We start from the raw sequence: 17,757 nt of genomic DNA, 5'->3' as shown, positions 1-17,757 counted from the left end.
GGAGTTTTTCCCCCAAAATTGGGCATTTTTTGCCTAAAATTTGACGGAGTTTTGCCCAAAATTTGGAATTTTTTTTTCCCAAAATGTGGGCGGGTTTTGCCCAGAATTTGGGGTTTTTTACCCCAAAATTGTTTTTTTTTCCCCCAAAAGTTTGGGGTTTTTTGTCCTAAAAGTGTTTTTTTTTTCCCCAAAAATATTTATTTTTCCCCCCAAAACTTGGGGATTTTTTGCCCCAAATTTGTGGGGATTTTTTCCCAAAAATTGGGAATTTTTTTCCCCAAAAATTGGTTTAGCCCAAAATTTGAGTTTTTTCCCCCAAAACTTGGGGTTTTTTTCCCCAAATCTTGGGGATTTTTTTGCCCCAAATTTGGGGTGTTTTTCCCCCAAAATTTGTGGGGTTTTTTCCCCAAAAGTTGGGAATTTTTTCCCAAAGTTTGGGATTTTTTCCCCTAAAAATTGGGGAGTTTTTCCCACAAAATTAGGGTTTTTTTTCCCCAAAAATTAGGATTTTTTTTCCCCAAAAATTAGGATTTTTTTTCCCCAAAAATTGGCTTAGCCCAAAATTTGTTTTTTTTCCCCCAGATTTGGTTTTCTCTTGCCGAAAATTTTTTTTTTTTTTTTTTTTTTCACAACTTGGGGGTTTTCTGCCCCAAATTCGCGGGTTTTTTTCCCTAAAAATTGGCATTTTTCCCCTCAAAAATTGGCATTTTTCCCTCAAAAATTGGCATTTTCCCCTCAAAAATTGGCATTTTTCCCCCAAAAATTGGCATTTTTCCCTCAAAAATTGGCATTTTCCCCTCAAAAATTGGCATTTTTTCCCTCAAAAATTGGCATTTTTCCCCCAAAAACTGGCATTTTTTCCCCAAAAATTGGGATTTTTTTTCCCCAAAAATTGGCTTAGCCCCAGATTTATTCATTTTTGCCCCAGATTTGTTCATTTTTGCCCCAGATTTGTTCATTTTTGCCCCCAACTGGGTATTTTTGGGTACCTTTTTGGGGGCCACGGGGGTTTTGGGCTCCGTTTTCTGCCGCTCCTTGTCCGGGGGGGGCGGGGTCGGCTCCGGGGGACGAATCACGGCCCGCGCCCCTCCCCCGCCCTCCAGCGCCTTCAGCTCCGGCCCTGAAACCCAAAAATGGGAATTTTCACCTTTTAGACCCAAAACCGGGGATTTATGGCCCAAAAATTGGGGATTTATGGCCCCAAAACCGGGGATTTATGGCCCTAAAATTGGGAATTCCAGGGATTCGGGACTCAAAAATTGGGAATTCTGGGCATTTATGGCCCCAAAATTGGGGATTTATGGCCCCAAAACTGGGGATTTATGGCCCCAAAATTGGGGATTTATGGCGCCAAAATTGGGGATTCTGGGGATTTATGGCCCCAAAATTGGGAATTCTGGGGGTTTATGGCCCCAAAATTGGGGATTTATGGCCCTAAAATTGGGAATTCCGGGGATTTATGGCCCCAAAATTGGGGATTTATGGCCCAAAAATTGGGAATTCTGACCCCAAAATTGGGGATTCTGGGGGTCTCAGATCCCAAAATTGGGGTGGCCCAGGCTCCTCCCCCCCCCCCTCCAGCGCCTTCAGCTCCAGCCCTGAAACCCAAAAATGGAAATTTTCACCTTTTAGACCCAAAACCGGGGATTTATGGCCCTAAAATTGGGGATTTATGGCCTCAAAATTGGGGATTTATGGCCCTAAAATTGGGAATTCCGGGGATTTATGGCCCCAAAATTGGGGATTTATGGCCCTAAAATTGGGGATTCCGGGGATTTATGGCCCCAAAATTGGGGATTTATGGCCCCAAAATTGGGAATTCTGGGGATTTATGGCCCCAAAATTGGGGATTTCAACCCCAAAATTGGGAATTCTGGGGGGTCTCAGATCCCAAAATTGGGGTGGCCCAGGCTCCTCCCCCCCCCCTCCAGGGGCTTCAGCTCCGGCCCTGAAATCCAAAAATGGAAATTTTCACCTTTTTGGACCCAAAATCGGGGATTTATGGCCCTAAAAATGGGAATTCCGGGGATTTATGGCCCCAAAATTGGGAATTCTGGGGATTTATGGCCCCGAAATTGGGGATTCCGGGGATTCGGGACTCAAAAATTGGGGATTTATGACCCCAAAATTGGGGATTCTGGGGGTTTATGGCCCCAAAATTGGGGATTTGTGGCCCCAAAATTGGGGATTTCGACCCCAAAATTGGGAATTCTGGGGATTTATGGCCCCAAAATTGGGGATTCTGGGGATTTATGGCGCCTTAATTGGGGATTTATGGCCCCAAAATTGGGAATTCTGGGGATTTATGGCCCCAAAATTGGGGATTTCGACCCCAAAATTGGGGATTCTGGGGGTCTCAGATCCCAAAATTGGGGTGGCCCAGGCTCCTCCCCCCCCCCCCTCCAGGGGCTTCAGCTCCAGCCTGAAATACCAAAAATGGAAATTTTCACGTTTTTGGACCCAAAACCGGGGATTTATGGCCCTAAAATTGGGGATTCCGGGGATTTATGGCCCCAAAATTGGGGATTTATGGCCCCAAAATTGGGGATTCCGGGGATTCGGGACTCAAAAATTGGGAATTTCTGACCCCAAAATTGGGGTGGCCCAGGCTCCTCCCCCCCCCCGTCCAGGGGCTTCAGCTCTGGCCCTGAAATACCAAAAATGGAAATTTTCACCTTTTTGGACCCAAAACCGGGGATTTATGGCCCCAAAATTGGGAATTCCGGGGATTCGGGACTCAAAAATTGGGGATTTATGACCCCAAAATTGGGGATTCTGGGGGTTTATGGCCCCAAAATTGGGGATTTGTGGCCCCAAAATTGGGGATTTCGACCCCAAAATTGGGGATTCTGGGGATTTATGGCCGCAAAATTGGGAATTCTGGGGATTTATGGCCCCAAAATTGGGGAATTCGACCCCAAAATTGGGGATTCTGGGGGTCTCAGATCCCAAAATTGGGGTGGCCCAGGCTCCTCCCCCCGCCCCTCCAGCGCCTTCAGCTCCAGCCCTGAAACCCAAAAATGGAAATTTTCACCTTTTAGACCCAAAACCGGGGATTTATGGCCCTAAAATTGGGAATTCTGGGGATTTATGGCCCCAAAAATTGGGGATTTATGGCCCCAAAAATTGGGAATTCTGGGGATTTATGGCCCCAAAATTGGGGATTTATGGCCCCAAAATTGGGAATTCCAGGGATTTATGGCCCCAAAATTGGGTATTTCAACCCCAAAATTGGGGATTCTGGGGATTTATGGCCCCAAAATTGGGGATTTATGGCCCCAAAAATTGGGAATTCTGGGGATTTATGGCCCCAAAATTGGGGATTTCGACCCCAAAATTGGGAATTCTGGGGATTTATGACCCCAAAATTGGGAATTCTGGGGATTTATGGCCCCAAAATTGGGGATTTATGGCCAATGGGGTTTTAATGGGATTTTAATGGGATTTCAATGGGATTTTAATGGATTTCAATGGATTTCAATGGGGTTTCAATGGATTCCAATGGGGTTTCAATGGATTTTAATGGGATTTCAATGGGGTTTCAATGGATTTTAATGGATTCCAATGGGATTTCAATGGATTCCAATGGGATTTCAATGGATTCCAATGGTGTTTCAATGAGATTCCAATGGTGTTTCAATGGGATTTCAATGGGATTTCAATGGATTTTAATGGGGTTTCAATGGGATTCCAATGGGATTTCAATGGATTCCAATGGGATTTCAATGGGATTCCATTGGGGTTTCAATGGGGTTTCAATGGATTTCAATGGGATTTCAATGGATTCCAATGGGATTTCAATGGATTCCAATGGTGTTTCAATGGATTCCAATGGTGTTTCAATGGGATTTCAATGGGATTTCAATGGATTTCAATGGGATTTCAATGGATTCCAATGGGATTTCAATGGATTCCAATGGTGTTTCAATGGATTCCAATGGTGTTTCAATGGATTCCAATGGTGTTTCAATGGGATTTCAATGGGGTTTCAATGGGATTTCAATGGATTTTAATGGGGTTTCAATGGGGTTTCAATGGGGTTTCAATGGATTCCAATGGTGTTTCAATGGATTTCAATGGGGATTTTTGGGGTTTTTGTGTTGTGGGGGTGCCGCACTCACGCTGGGGGAGGTGCGGGGCCGCTTTGATGCCCTCGGGGTGGCCCTTGGGGGGCTCCTGGCGCAGGGGGGGGCTGAAGGTCTCGGTGCGGATCACGGGCGAGTGCAGCTTCTCCTCCTTGCCCGCCCCGAGCGGCTGCGACTGCACCACCGAGGCCGCTCGCAGCTCCTGCCACGGAAAATTGGGATCAGGATGGGCCCTAAAACCCCAATCCTGACCCCAAACCCAACACCGAGGCCGCTCGCAGCTCCTGCCATGGAAAATTGGGATCAGGATGGGCCCTAAAACCCCAATCCTGACCCCAAACCCAATCCCGACACCGAGGCCGCTCGCAGCTCCTGCCATGGAAATCTGGGATCAGGATGGGCCCTAAAATCCCAAATCCCAACCCAATCCCGACACCGAGGCCGCTCACAGTTCCTGCCACGGAAATTCAGGCTCTAAAATCCCAAATCCCAAACCCAATCCCGACACCGAGGCCGCTCGCAGCTCCTGCCACGGAAATCTGGGATCAGGATGGGCCCTAAAATCCCAAACCCAAACCCAATCCCGACACCGAGGCCGCTCGCAGCTCCTGCCACGGAAAATTGGGATCAGGATGGGCCCTAAAATCCCAAATCCCAACCCAATCCCGACACCGAGGCCGCTCACAGTTCCTGCCATGGAAATCTGGGATCAGGATGGGCCCTAAAACCCCAATCCTGACCCAAAACCTGGCCCTGACACCGCTCGCAGCTCCTGTGGAAATCTGGGTTTAGGATCTGTCCTAAAGTCCCAATCCTGACCCCAATCCTGATACTGACACTGCTTGCAGTTCGTGCCACGGAAATCTGGGATCAGGATGGGCCCTAAAATCCCAAATCCCAAACCCAATCCCGACACCGAGGCCGCTCGCAGCTCCTGCCACGGAAATCTGGGATCAGGATCCGTCCTAAAATCCCAATCCTGACCCCAATCCCGACACTGAGGCCGCTCGCAGCTCCTGCCATGGAAATTTGGGATCAGGATGGGCCCTAAAATCCCAATCCTGACCCTGACACCGCTTGCAGTTCCTACGGAAATCTGGGATCAGGATGGGCCCTAAAATCCCAACCCCAAACCCAATCCCGCCACCGAGGCCGCTCGCAGCTCCTGCCACGGAAATCTGGGATCAGGATGGGCCCTAAAATCCCAATCCTGACCCAAACCCCAAACCCCAAACCCTAAACCCAAACTCAGGTTGTTTCACCTGACCCCAAATCCCAAACCCAAACCCCAAATCCCAAACTCGTTTTTCATCTGACCCCAAACCTGTTGTTTTTCACCTGACCCAAACCCCAAATCCCAAACCCCAAACCCTGATTGTTTCACCTGACCCCAAACCCCAAACTCATTTTTCATCTGACCGCAAACCCTAAACCCAAACTCAGCTTGTTTCACCTGACCCCAAAGCCCAAACCCCAAAGCCCAAACCCAAACTCAGCTTGTTTCACCTGACCCCAAAGCCCAAACCCCAAAGCCCAAACCCAAACTCAGCTTGTTTCACCTGACCCCAAATCCCAAACCCAAAGCCCAAACCCAAACTCGTTTTTCACCTGACCCCAAAGCCCAAACCCTAAACCAACCCAAACTCAGGTTGTTTCACCTGACCCCAAAGCCCAAAGCCCAAACCCCAACTCAGCTTGTTTCACCCAACCCCAAAGCCCAAACCCCAAAGCCCAAACCCCAACTCAGGTTGTTTCACCTGCCCCCAAAGCCCAAAGCCCAAACCCCAAACTCGTTTTTCACCTGACCCCAAAGCCCAAAGCCCTAACCCCAAACCCCAACTCAGGTTGATTCACCTGACCCCAAAGCCCAAAGGCGCCGTTCCTCACCTGTTTTTTTGGCTGGATGTTTTGCTGAGGGGGCGACTGAGGCACGAGGCCCTGGAACGGCATCTGTGGGGAAGGCATCATGAGGGGGGAGGGGGCTTCCCGCAGGTGACCTGCAACAGGTGGGCACCGGTCAGTCACCGTCGTCACCGTCGTCACCGTCACCAACCCCAGCGCGCCCCCAAAAAATCCCAGGATGGCCCCAGAGAAACCCGAAATTCTCCTGAGGAACATCAGAGTTTCCTCAAAGAACCTCCAGACGGCCTTGAGGAACATCAGGGTTTCCTCAAAGAGCTCCAAAATGTCCTTGAGGGACATCAGGATGTTCCTCAAAGAACACCAGAATGGCCCCAAAGAACCCCAAAATGTCCTTGAGGGACATCAGGATGTTCCTCAAAGAACCCTCAAGATGTTCTCAAGGAACATCAGGGTTTCCTCAAAGAATCCCAGAATGTCCTTGAGGAACATCAGGATGCCCACAAAGAACATCGGAATGGCCCCAAAGAACCCCAAAATGTTCTTGAGGGACATCAAGATCCTCAATACCTGGAACCCTGAACACCTGGAGATCCCCAACACCTGGAGATCCCCAACACCTGGAGATCCTCAAAACTGGGAAATCCTGAACAGCTGGAGACCCTCAACACTTTGAGATCCTCAACACCTGGAGATCCCTCAACACCTTGAGATCCCCAACAGCCTCAAACTCTCAGAGCTCCCTGACGTGCTGAGCCCTCGCCGGGCGATTCCACCCCACCCTTCCCATCCATCCATCCGTCCATCATCCATCCATCATCCATCTGTCCATCCATCATCCATCCATCTGTCCATCATCCATCATCCATCCATGTGTTTGTCTGTCCATCCATCCCTCCCTCTCTCTCTCACCCTTCCATCCATCCATCATCCATCCATCATCCATCCCTCCATGTGTCTGTCTGTCCATCATCCATCCATCTGTCCATCCATCCATCCATGTGTTTGTCTGTCCATCATCATCCATCCATCATCCATCATCCATGTGTCCATCCATCCATCCATCCATCCATCCATCCACCCATCCATCCATCCATCCATCCACCATGTATCCATCCATCCATCCATTCATTTGTCCATCCATCCTTCCATCTGTCTGTCCATCCATCCATCATGTATCCCTCCATCCATCCATAATCCATCCATCCATGTGTCTGTCCATCCATCCATCCGTCCATCCATCCCTCCATGTGTCCGTCCATCCATCCATCCATCCATCCATCCATCCATCCATCCATCCATCCATCCATCCACCATGTATCCATCATCCATCCATTCATTTGTCCATCCATCCCTCCATCTGTCCGTCCATCCATCCATCATGTATCCCTCCATCCATCTGTCCATCCATCCCTCCATCTGTCCATCCATCCATCCATCATCCATCCATCATCCATCCATGTGTCTGTCCGTCCATCCATCCATGTGTCTGTCCGTCCATCCATCCATCCATCCATCCATCCATCCATCCATCCATCCATCCACATCCATCTATTGTCCATCATCCATCCATCCATGTGTCTGTCTGTCCATCCATCCATCATCCATCCCTCCATGTGTCTGTCCGTCCATCATTCATCCATCCATCATCCATCCCTCCATGTGTCCGTCCATCCATCCATCCATCCATCCATCCATCCATCCATCCATCCACCATGTATCCATCATCCATCCATTCATTTGTCCATCCATCCCTCCATCTGTCCGTCCATCCATCCATCATGTATCCCTCCATCCATCTGTCCATCCATCCCTCCATGTGCCCGTCCATCCATCCATCCATCCATCCATCCATCCATCCATCCATCCATCCATCATCCATCCATCCATCATCCATCCCTCCATGTGTCCGTCCATCCATCCATCCGTCCATCCATCCCTCCGTCCATCCATCCCTCCATGTGTCCGTCCGTCGATCCATCATCCATCATTCATCCATCCATCATCCATCCCTCCATGTGTCCGTCCATCCATCCATCATCCATCCATCCGTGGCCCAGCCCCGCCCCTCCCCGCCGCGTGTCCGTCTGTCCGTCCCTCCCGCCTCACCGCTGCCGTAGGGGTCGGTTTTGTGTTGCCGCGGTGACGGGTGGTGCTGGATGACCTGCTGCGCTTTGGCCGATTGCTGCTGCTGCTGCTGCTGCTGCACCTGCGGCTGCTGCGGCTGCGGCTGCTGCGGCGGCTGCGGCGGCGCCGGCGGCTGCGCCAGGTGCGCGGGGAAGGGCAGGGGTGGCTGCAGGTGCAGCGGGCGCGGCGGCGGCGGCGGCTGCAGCGGCTGCACCGCGGGATGCGCCGCCGGTGGCGGCGGCGGCGGCGGCAGCTGCGCCGGGGGAGGCGGCGGCGGCGGCGGCTGCGGCTGCGGCGCCGCCTGCGACTGGACCTTCACTGAAGGGAGAAGCGGAGTCTGCGGCTGCACTTTCTGCAGCTGCTGCAGGTACAGCTGCATCTGGCTGGCGCTCAGGGGGAGGCTGTGGTGCGGCGGCGGCACCGGCGGCGGCGGCACCGGCGCGGGCGGCACCGGCGGCGGCGGCGGCTCCTCGTCCTCCAGCAGCACCTGCGGCGGCTGCGGCAGCGGCGGCTGCGGGAGCAGCGGCTGCGGCGGCGGCGGCGGCAGCGCCGGGGACACGGCCGGCGGCCGCGGAGGCTTCGGGGGCAGCGCCGCCGCCCGGTTGCTGGGCCTCGAGGGCTGCTGAGGCAGAGCGTTGTGCAAAGCTGCGGAGGAAGGAGGCGCAGGAGGTCAGGAGAACCTGCAGGGGACGGCCCAACACCTCCCGGTCCCACCCACCCAATGCTCTCCTTTCCTTCTGGGATGTGCCAGGAAGGACACGGAGGTGAGGTCAGGAGAACCTGCAGGGGATGGTCCATCAACCCCAAACCCCACCCAATATTGGTCTTCTGGGATGTGCCAGGAAGGACACAGAGGTGGGGTCAGGAGAACTTCCAGGGGATGGTCCAACACCTCCCGGTCCCACCCACCCAATGCTCTCCTTTCCTTCTGGGATGTGCCAGGAAGGACACGGAGGTGAGGTCAGGAGAACTTGCAGGGGAAGACCAAGAGAACTTCCAAGAGAACTTTCCCCACCCACCACCATCCTCTTCCTCTCGGGCCATCCCCACAAGACCCTGATGGACACCAAGACCCAAGAACCTCCCTCTCCCCTATCTAACACCCTCCTCTTCCTCTTGGGTCATCTCAAGAAGACCATGGTGGATACCAAGACCCATTCCCTATCTATCACCGTGTTCTTCCTCTCAGGCCACCCCAACAAGACCATGGTGAACACCAAGGTGAAGAACCTCCCTCTCCCCACCCACCACCATCCTCCTCCTCTTGGGCCATCCCAACAAGACCACAATGGACACCAAGACCTCCCTTTCCCCACCCACCACCACGTTCTTCCTCTTGGGCCACCCCAACAAGACCATGGTGGACACCAAGACCCAAGAACCTCCCTTTTCTCCCATCTACCACCATCCTCATCCTCTGGGACTTTGGACATCCCCACCAAGACCATGGTGGACACCAAGACCCGAGAACCTCCCTTTTCTCCCATCTACCACCATCCTCATCCTCTGGGACTTTGGACATCCCCACCAAGACCATGGTGGACACCAAGACCCGAGAACCTCCCTTTCCCCACCAACCACCATGTTCTTCCTCTTGGGCCATCCCAACAAGACCACGATGGACACCAAGACCCGAGAACCTCCCTCTCCCCACCCAGCACCCTCCTCCTCTTGGGCCACCCCAACAAGACCACGATGGACACCAAGACCTGAGAACCTCCCTCTCCCCACCCAGCCCCCTCCTCCTCCTCTCGGTGGACCCCGGCTCACCTGGAGGAGACACCACGTGCTGGTTGAGGTGGGGCGGGGTGCTGTGCTCGGGCGGCGCCGGGGGCAGGTGGGGCGGGGGCGGCAGCTCGGGCTGGGGCAGGTGCAGGATGGGCTGGCCAAAGTGGGCCATGGTGTCGAACATGGTGCCCGGCAAGGGGTGCTCCAGGACGGGCACCTGCGCGGGCACGAAGGGCGGCGGCGGCGGCGGCGACGCCTTCAGGGGCGCGGCGGGCGGCGGGACGGGCTGAGGCGGCTGCGGCGGCTGCGGCAGCGCCGGCGGGACGGGCTGCGGCTGCGACGGCGCCGCGGGGTGGTGGTGGTGGTGGTGCTGTGGAGGGAGGGAGGAGTTAGAAGAAGAGGAGATGTTCTGGTGGTGGTGGTGGTGCTGTGGAATTGGAGATGTTCTGGTGGTGGTGCTGTGGAATTGGAGATGTTCTGGTGGTGGTGGTGGTGCTGTGGAATTGGAGATGTTCTGGTGGTGGTGCTGTGGAATTGGAGATGTTCTGGTGGTGGTGATGGTGTGGAAGGATGGAGGAGTTAGAAGAAGTGGAGATGTTCTGGTGGTGGTGGTGCTGTGGAAGTGGAGATGTTCTGGTGGGGTGTGGTGATGGTGGTGGTGGTGGTGTGGAAGGAGGGAGGAGTTAGGAGTGGAGATGTTCTGGTGGGGTGATGGTGGTGGTGGTGCTGTGGAAGGGGGAGGCGTTAGGAGAAGTGGAGATGTTCTGGTGGTGCTGTGGAAGGAGGGAGGAGTTGGAAGAAGCAGAGATGTTCTGGTGTGGTGATGGTGGTGCTGTGGTAGTGATGGTGGTGCTGTGACAGGAGGGAGGAGTCAGAAGAAGTGGAGATGTTCTGGTGGTGGTGGTGGTGCTGTGGAAGTGGAGATGTTCTGGTGGTGGTGCTGTGATAGGAGGAGGAGTCAGAAGAACTGGAGATGTTCTGGTGGTGGTGGTGCTGTGGAAGGAGGAGGCGTTAGGAGAAGTGGAGATGTTCTGGTGTGGTAGTGGTGCTGTGGAAGAAGGAGGAGTCAGAAGAAGAGGAGATGTTCTGGTGGTGGTGTGGAAGGAGGGAGGAGTTAAAAGAACTGGAGATGTTCTGGTGTGGTGATGGTGGTGGTGCTGTGGAAGTGGAGATGTTCTGGTGGTGGTGCTGTGATAGGAGGAGGAGTCAGAAGAACTGGAGATGTTCTGGTGGGGTGGAGGAAAAAAAGGGGTTTGGGGGTGGGAGGGAATGGGCTGGCGGGGCAGCAAAATTGGTCATCAAAATTTTGGTGGTCAAAGTGAGCGCTTGGGTCACCTAAAGGTGGTTTTGGACACCAAAGTGAGCTCTTGGGTCACCTAAAGGTGGTTTTGGACACCAAAATGGTGTTTTGGTGGTCAAAGTGAGCTCTTGGGTCATCTAAATGTGGTTTTGGACACCTGAATGTTCTTCTGTGTCATCAAAAATGGCTTTCGGTCATCAAAACGACCGATCCGATCCCAATCCATGGATCCCAACCCAATCCATGGATCCCAATCCAACGAATGATCCAATCCCAATCCATGGATCCCAATCCCAACCCAATTTGATGGATCCCATCCCAATCCATGGATCCAACCCCAATCCAACTCATTTTCCAATCCCAATCCATGGATCCCAATCCCAACCCAATCCATGGATCCCATCCAAATCCATGGATTCAACCCCAACCCAACCAATGATCCAATCCCAATCCATGGATCCCAATCCCAATCCCACCCTAATCCATGGACCCCATCCCAACCCAATGAATGGATCCAATCCCAATCCCATGGATCCAATCCCACGGATCCAATCCCAATCCCACGGATCCAATCCCAATCCCAATCCCATTCCTACCTTTTTCTGCTCCCGCCCCGAGTGCCCTTTTTTCTTCAACTTCGGCGCCATTTCTGCCAAAAAAAAAGGGGAAGAGAAAATTAATTGGGGAACGGCTCCGGACGAACCCGACGGCGCCGATCGGGAACGGGGCGGGAGCTCCTCAGGGAATGGAGCTGGAATTCCCCAGGGATTTCTGGGATTGGGGATTGGGGATTTTGCCGCCAAAAAAAAAAAAAAAAAACCCCCAAAAAAAGGAGGGAAAATGGTCGGAAAAAGATCCCGAGAAAATCCATGGATTCCATGGGATGAGACATCCTGGGAACGTCGCTGCTCCGGGGGCAGAACCTCGGCAAATTCCATCGGTCGATCCCAGCTGGAATCCCAGCGTTCCCAGGAGGAGATTCCAAGGACTTCAACCCAAGGATGATCCCAAATTCCATCACCGGTTGATGGGTTCCAGTCAGAATCGCGAGGTCCAGAAGATTCCAAGGATTTCAACCCAAAGGTGATCCCAAATTCCATCGCTGGTTGCTGGTCCCGGTCAGAATCGCGAGGTCCAGAGGGATCATCCTGGATTTTGGAGATCCCAACTCAAAGATGATCCCAACCTTCAACGCCAACTGTTGATCCGAGGTCCAGAGAAAGATTCCAAGGATTTCAACCCAAACATGATCCCAAATTCCATCACTGGTTGTTGGTCCCAGTTGGAATCGCGAGGTCCAAAACGAAATTCCAAGGATTTCAACCCAAGGATGATCCCAAATTCCATCGCTGGTTGCTGGTCCCGGTTGGAATCGAGAGGTCCAGAGGGATCATCCTGGATTTTGGAGATCCCAACTCGAAGATGATCCCAACCTTCATCACCAACTGTTGATCCAAGTCGGAATCACAATGTCCAGAAGAGGATTCCAAGGATTTCAACCCAAGGATGATCCCAAATTCCATCTCTGGTTGTTGGTCCCGGTCGGAATCGTGAGGTCCAGAGGGATCATCCTGGATTTTGGAGATCCCAAGGATGATCCCAACCTTCATTCCCAGCCACTGGGTCCCAGCTGCAATCGCGAGGTCCAGAAGGAGATTCCAAGGACTTCAACCCAAGGATGATCCCAAACTCCATCACCAATTTTGGGTCCCAGTTGGAATCATGAAGTTCCATGGAGATCACCTGGAGATCCCAACCCAAGGATGATCCCAACCTTCATCACCAAATTTGGGTCCCAGCTGGAATTTCCTGGTCCAGAAGGAGATTCCAAGGACTTCAACCCAAGGATGATCCCAAACTCCATCACCGATTTTGGGTCCAAATTGGAATTTTCTGGTCCACAAAAACATTCCAGAGGTTTCAACCAAAGAACGATCCCAAATTCCACCACCGATTTTGGGTCCCAGGTGGAATCGTGAGGTCCCATGGAGATCACCTGGAGATCCTGGAGATCCCATCCCAAGGATGATCCCAAATTTCATCACCAATTTTGGGTCCAAGGACTTCAACCCAAGGATGATCCCAAACTCCACCACCGATTTTGGGTTCCAGTTGGAATCATGAAGTTCCATGGAGATCCTGGAGATGCCCAACCCAAGGATGATCCCAAACTCCATCACCAATTTTGGGTCCAAATTGGAATTTTCTGGTCCACAAAAAAGATTTCAGGGATTTCAACCCAAGGATGACCCCGAAGTTCCTCCCCGGCTGTCGGATCCGAGTCGCGATCGCGTTCCCGGAAGGATCCTCCCGGATTTTGGAGATCCCAACCCAACCCATGGATGAACCTTCAACCCCGGATCCACGGGGATAAAACGGAAAAGTCACTTCCAGGTGATTTTGGGGCAGAAATGTCAAATTTATGGGATTTTTTTCCCCAAATTTCCCCCAAAATCCTGATTTTATTCCCACCCAAACAGCGAAACGCCGACGGACGGATCCGAATTCCCAAATCCTGGGGTAAAATTCCATGAAAAAAGTGAATTTTTGGAGTCCTTTTATGGCTTTTATTATTCCCAAACGTCCAATTTTTTTCCAAATTTTCCGATTTTCCAAGTTTTTGAGGGAATGAGGAATTGGTGCTTCCAAGGCTGAAAAATCTTGGGAAAAGGAACATAAAAATCAACGGATTTGGGGAAAATATTTGGGGCGGATCAAAGTTTTCTAGGAAAAAAAAAAATCTAGATTTGGTGGTTTGGAGTGAAATTCATCCCCAAAAATGCCTTTTTCTGGTTTTTCTCCTTCCAACCACCAATTTTTGGGGAAAAATTAAAGTTCTGGATTTGGGATGATCCCAATCCTGTTAAATTTGGTGGATTTGATGGAAAATCAGGCAAAAAAATCAGAAAAAACCAGATAAAAATAGGATTGAAAGGATAAATCCAGGGAAAGAATTCAAAACCAAATCCCTGGATTTTCTCATTCCTAAGTCTGGTTTAAAAATTCCAACAAAATCTTTTAACCTCATCCAAAGATCCCCAAATTGATGGGAAATTCCTTAAAATTGTTCTAAAAAAATCACGGAAATGTTCAAAGATTCTTAATTCTGGATTTATCCTGGAAAAATTCTGGAAAATCACCAGATCCTGGTGTTTTTTTTTTTTTTTTGGGGGGGGAGATTATTTTGTTTTATTTGGGATTTTTGCTCTTTTTTGGGGAGATTTCTGGGGATTTTTTCCTCTTTTTTTGGGGGGGGGGGGATTTTTTCCTCTTTTTTTGGGAATTTTTTTGGATTTCTGCTCCTTCTCCACACTTGACCCCCTCTGGAATTCAATCCCAAATGTTTCTCCCCCAAAGACGAGCGGACGGCGAAGGCGGCGATGAAATCGAGTTTATTTCTGCCACAAGGTCGGTCGGTCGGGAGCGAGGAAGAGGAGGGAAGGAGGAAGGAGGCGCTAACCTGAGTCCGAGTCGTCGCTGTCCGAGGAGCTCGACTCGCTGCTGGACTCCGACTCGGACGAGGAGAAGCCCTTGAGCTTGGAGGAGCCGGCCAGGACGTCGAGCTTCTCTGCAGGGAACGACGGGAGCGCGTCAGAGGGGATGGGAACGTCGACCCAGCTGGGATGGGTCAAAGTCAACCCAACTGGGATGGGAACCTCAACTGGGATGGGCTGAACCCAACTGGGATGGGAACCTCAACTGGGATGGGCTGAACCCAACTGGGATGGGAACCTCAACCCAACTGGGATGGGTTGAACCCAACTGGGATGGGCTGAACTCAACTGGGATGGGTCAAAGTCAACCCAACTGGGATGGGAACCTCAACTGGGATGGGCTGAACCCAACTGGGATGGGCTGAACTCAACCCAACTGGGATGGGTTGAACCCAACTGGGATGGGAACCTCAACTGGGATGGGCTGAACCCAACTGGGATGGGAACCTCAACCCAACTGGGATGGGTTGAACCCAACTGGGATGGGTTGAACCCAACTGGGATGGGCTGAACCCAACTGGGATGGGAACCTCGACACAACTGGGATGGGCTGAACCCAACTGGGATGGGCTGAACCCAACTGGGATGGGAACCTCAACCCAACTGGGATGGGCTGAACCCAACTGGGATGGGTCAAAGTCAACCCAACTGGGATGGGCTGAACCCAACTGGGATGGGAACCTCGACACAACTGGGATGGGAACCTCAACCCAACTGGGATGGGCTAAACTCAACTGGGATGGGTGGAACCCAACTGGGATGGGAACCTCGACCCAACTGGGATGGGCTGAACTCAACTGGGGAGTCCCAACTGGGGCAGCCTGAGCTCAACCGGTTGGTTCTAAACTCAACCAATTCATTCTTAACCCAACCGGTTGGTTCTAAACTCAACCAGTTCATTCTTAACCCAACCGGTTGGTTCTAAACCCAGCTGGATCATCCCAAACTCAACCGGTTGGTTCTAATCCAAACTGGTTGGTTCTAAACTCAACTGGTTCATCCCAAACTCAACTGGTTGGTTCTAAACCCAACTGGGTCATCCTAAACTCAATTGGTTGGTCCTAAACCAAACTGGTTCATCCTAAACCCACCTGGTTCATCTTAAAACCAACTGGTTGGTTCTAAACCCAACTGGCTTGTCTTAATCGCAACTGGTTGGTTCTAAACTGATTGGTTTGCCTCAACTGGTTGGTCCTAAACCCAACTGGTTCAGCCCAAACCCAACCGGTTCATCCCAACTGCTTTGCTGCAAACCTGCATTCTAAAATTTAAAACTTTCAACTTTAAAATAAAATCTTGAATTATTACAACTAAACGGGACCAGCAGCGGCCACCATTTTGAATCCCACCTGCCGCCATTTTGAATCCCACCTGCCGCCATTTTGAATCCCACCTGCTGCCATTTTGAATCCCAACTGCTGCCATTTTGAATCCCACCTGCTGCCATTTTGAATCCCACCTGCCGCCATTTTGAATCCCAACTGCCACCATTTTGAATCCCAACTGCCACCATTTTGAATCCCACCTGCCGCCATTTTGAATCCCAACTGCCACCATTTTGAATCCCACCCACCACCATTTTGAATCCTAACTGCCACCATTTTGACTCCCACCTGCTGCCATTTTGAATCCCACCTGCCGCCATTTTGAATCCTAACTGCCGCCATTTTGACTCCCACCCGCCGCCATCTTGGCGACGCCAAACCACCTCCAAAACCTCTCCAAAAAACCCAACCCTGGGGATCAAAACCACCACAAAATCGGGCTGAAAACCCCCAGATTTTGGGGTCTGGAGGTACCTGGGGGTTTCCTCTTCTTGCGCAGGCAGGAGGTGACGTAGCGCTCGAGCTCGCGCAGCGTCGACGGCTTCAGCGTCTCGAAGTCGATCTCGATCTCGTCGGGGTTGGAGTTCTTGAGCGAGGGCTCCCGGGATTGGATGATGTGCACGACCCTGCCCAGCTTCTCCCCGGGCAGTTTGTTGATGTCCAGGCTCAGCTGCCGCTTCTCCTCGTAGGACATGGGCTTGCACTTCTCCTCCTCCTCCGACTCGTAGGCAGGCGCGGCTTTGCTGGGCTTCACCGGCGCCGGCTCCTTCTTGCTGCTCATGCCAATAAAACACGGGGGTTTAGGCTTAAGCCCAGCCTAAACCTGGTCTAAACCCAACCTAAACCAGCCCTAACCCACAGGACCTGGAGGACTTCACTGCCAGCGACTTCTTGATGCTCACACCCATAAAACATGGGGGTTTACGCCTAAACCTGGTCTAAACCTGACCTAAACCCAGCCTCAACCAGCCCTAACCCACAGGACCTGGAGGACTTCACTGCCACCGGCTCCTTCTTGGTGTGTGTGTGACCAAAAAATGGGGGTTTAGACTTAAACCCAGCCTAAACCAGCCCTAACTCATGGAACGTGGAGGACGTCAGTGCCACCACCTCCTTCTTGCTGCTCATGCCAACAAAAAAAGGTGGTTTAGGCCTGGTTTACTCAGAAACCCAAAGCTGAGCTTAATTTGCTCTGGGACACCCAAAGCTGAGCTCAAGTTGGTTTTGGACACCCAAAGCTGAGCTTAATTTGCTCCCAGACACCCAAAGCTGAGCTCAACTTGCTCCTGCACACCCCAAGCCCATCTCCACCTGCCCAGCCAGGTGTCCCCAGCACCACGGAGAAGAACCAGCCCCAAACCCTGAGCTGAGCTCAAGGCTGGGCTCAACCCCACCCATCCCCTGGGGCCACGAGGTCCCTGATTAATGAATTACCTTAATTAGCACTGGGGGATCCCCAAACCGCCCCAGGGAATTGTGGGAAGGGCCCACCTGGAGGCGCTGCTGTTGCTGTTGCTCTTCTTGGCCTTCTTGGGTGGCGGCTCCTTGGCTTTGCTCTTCTTGGTGTCCTCCAGCTCCTCCTTCTTTTTGTGCTTCTCCTTCTTCTTCTCCTTCTTGTCCTTCTCCTTCTTCTTTGGTTTGTTCTGCTGGGGCTGGGACAGCGCCGCCAGCTGCTCGTGCACGGCCTTCAGCTGTGGGCAACGGGGACAAGTTGGCAGCTTGGGAAGTTCTCCAGAAGGTCAGGTCCCACCTGGGACTGAGCCCAAGATTCTCAGCCAGAGCAGGGCACAGTTCTGCCATGCAGACCTCGAGGGTCATCAAACCCAACCCATGAGTGA

General features: G+C 52.1%; 1 protein-coding gene across 2 annotated transcripts in view; it reads right to left on the bottom strand.

Moving 5' to 3' along the window:
• Window positions 1-17,757, bottom strand: part of BRD4 (bromodomain containing 4) — a 36,451-nt gene that overhangs the window by 5,526 nt on the left and 13,168 nt on the right. For both annotated transcript variants that reach the window (XM_036400122.2, XM_036400123.2), the window contains exons 10-18: window positions 17,411-17,610; window positions 16,394-16,692; window positions 14,561-14,668; window positions 11,697-11,749; window positions 9,843-10,170; window positions 8,055-8,717; window positions 5,973-6,082; window positions 4,122-4,287; window positions 990-1,120 (exon numbers count right to left, since the gene is read on the bottom strand). In XM_036400122.2, the coding sequence (XP_036256015.1) occupies window positions 990-1,120; window positions 4,122-4,287; window positions 5,973-6,082; window positions 8,055-8,717; window positions 9,843-10,170; window positions 11,697-11,749; window positions 14,561-14,668; window positions 16,394-16,692; window positions 17,411-17,610 (2,058 nt within the window). The remainder of the gene's footprint in view (window positions 1-989; window positions 1,121-4,121; window positions 4,288-5,972; window positions 6,083-8,054; window positions 8,718-9,842; window positions 10,171-11,696; window positions 11,750-14,560; window positions 14,669-16,393; window positions 16,693-17,410; window positions 17,611-17,757) is intronic.

The sequence above is a fragment of the Molothrus ater genome, chromosome 36, assembly GCF_012460135.2.
Source record: "Molothrus ater isolate BHLD 08-10-18 breed brown headed cowbird chromosome 36, BPBGC_Mater_1.1, whole genome shotgun sequence".
In the NCBI taxonomy this organism is placed as follows: Eukaryota; Metazoa; Chordata; class Aves; order Passeriformes; family Icteridae; genus Molothrus; species Molothrus ater.
The sequence above is the reverse complement of the archived record's forward strand: the minus strand, read 5'-3'. Positions and strand labels throughout refer to the sequence as shown.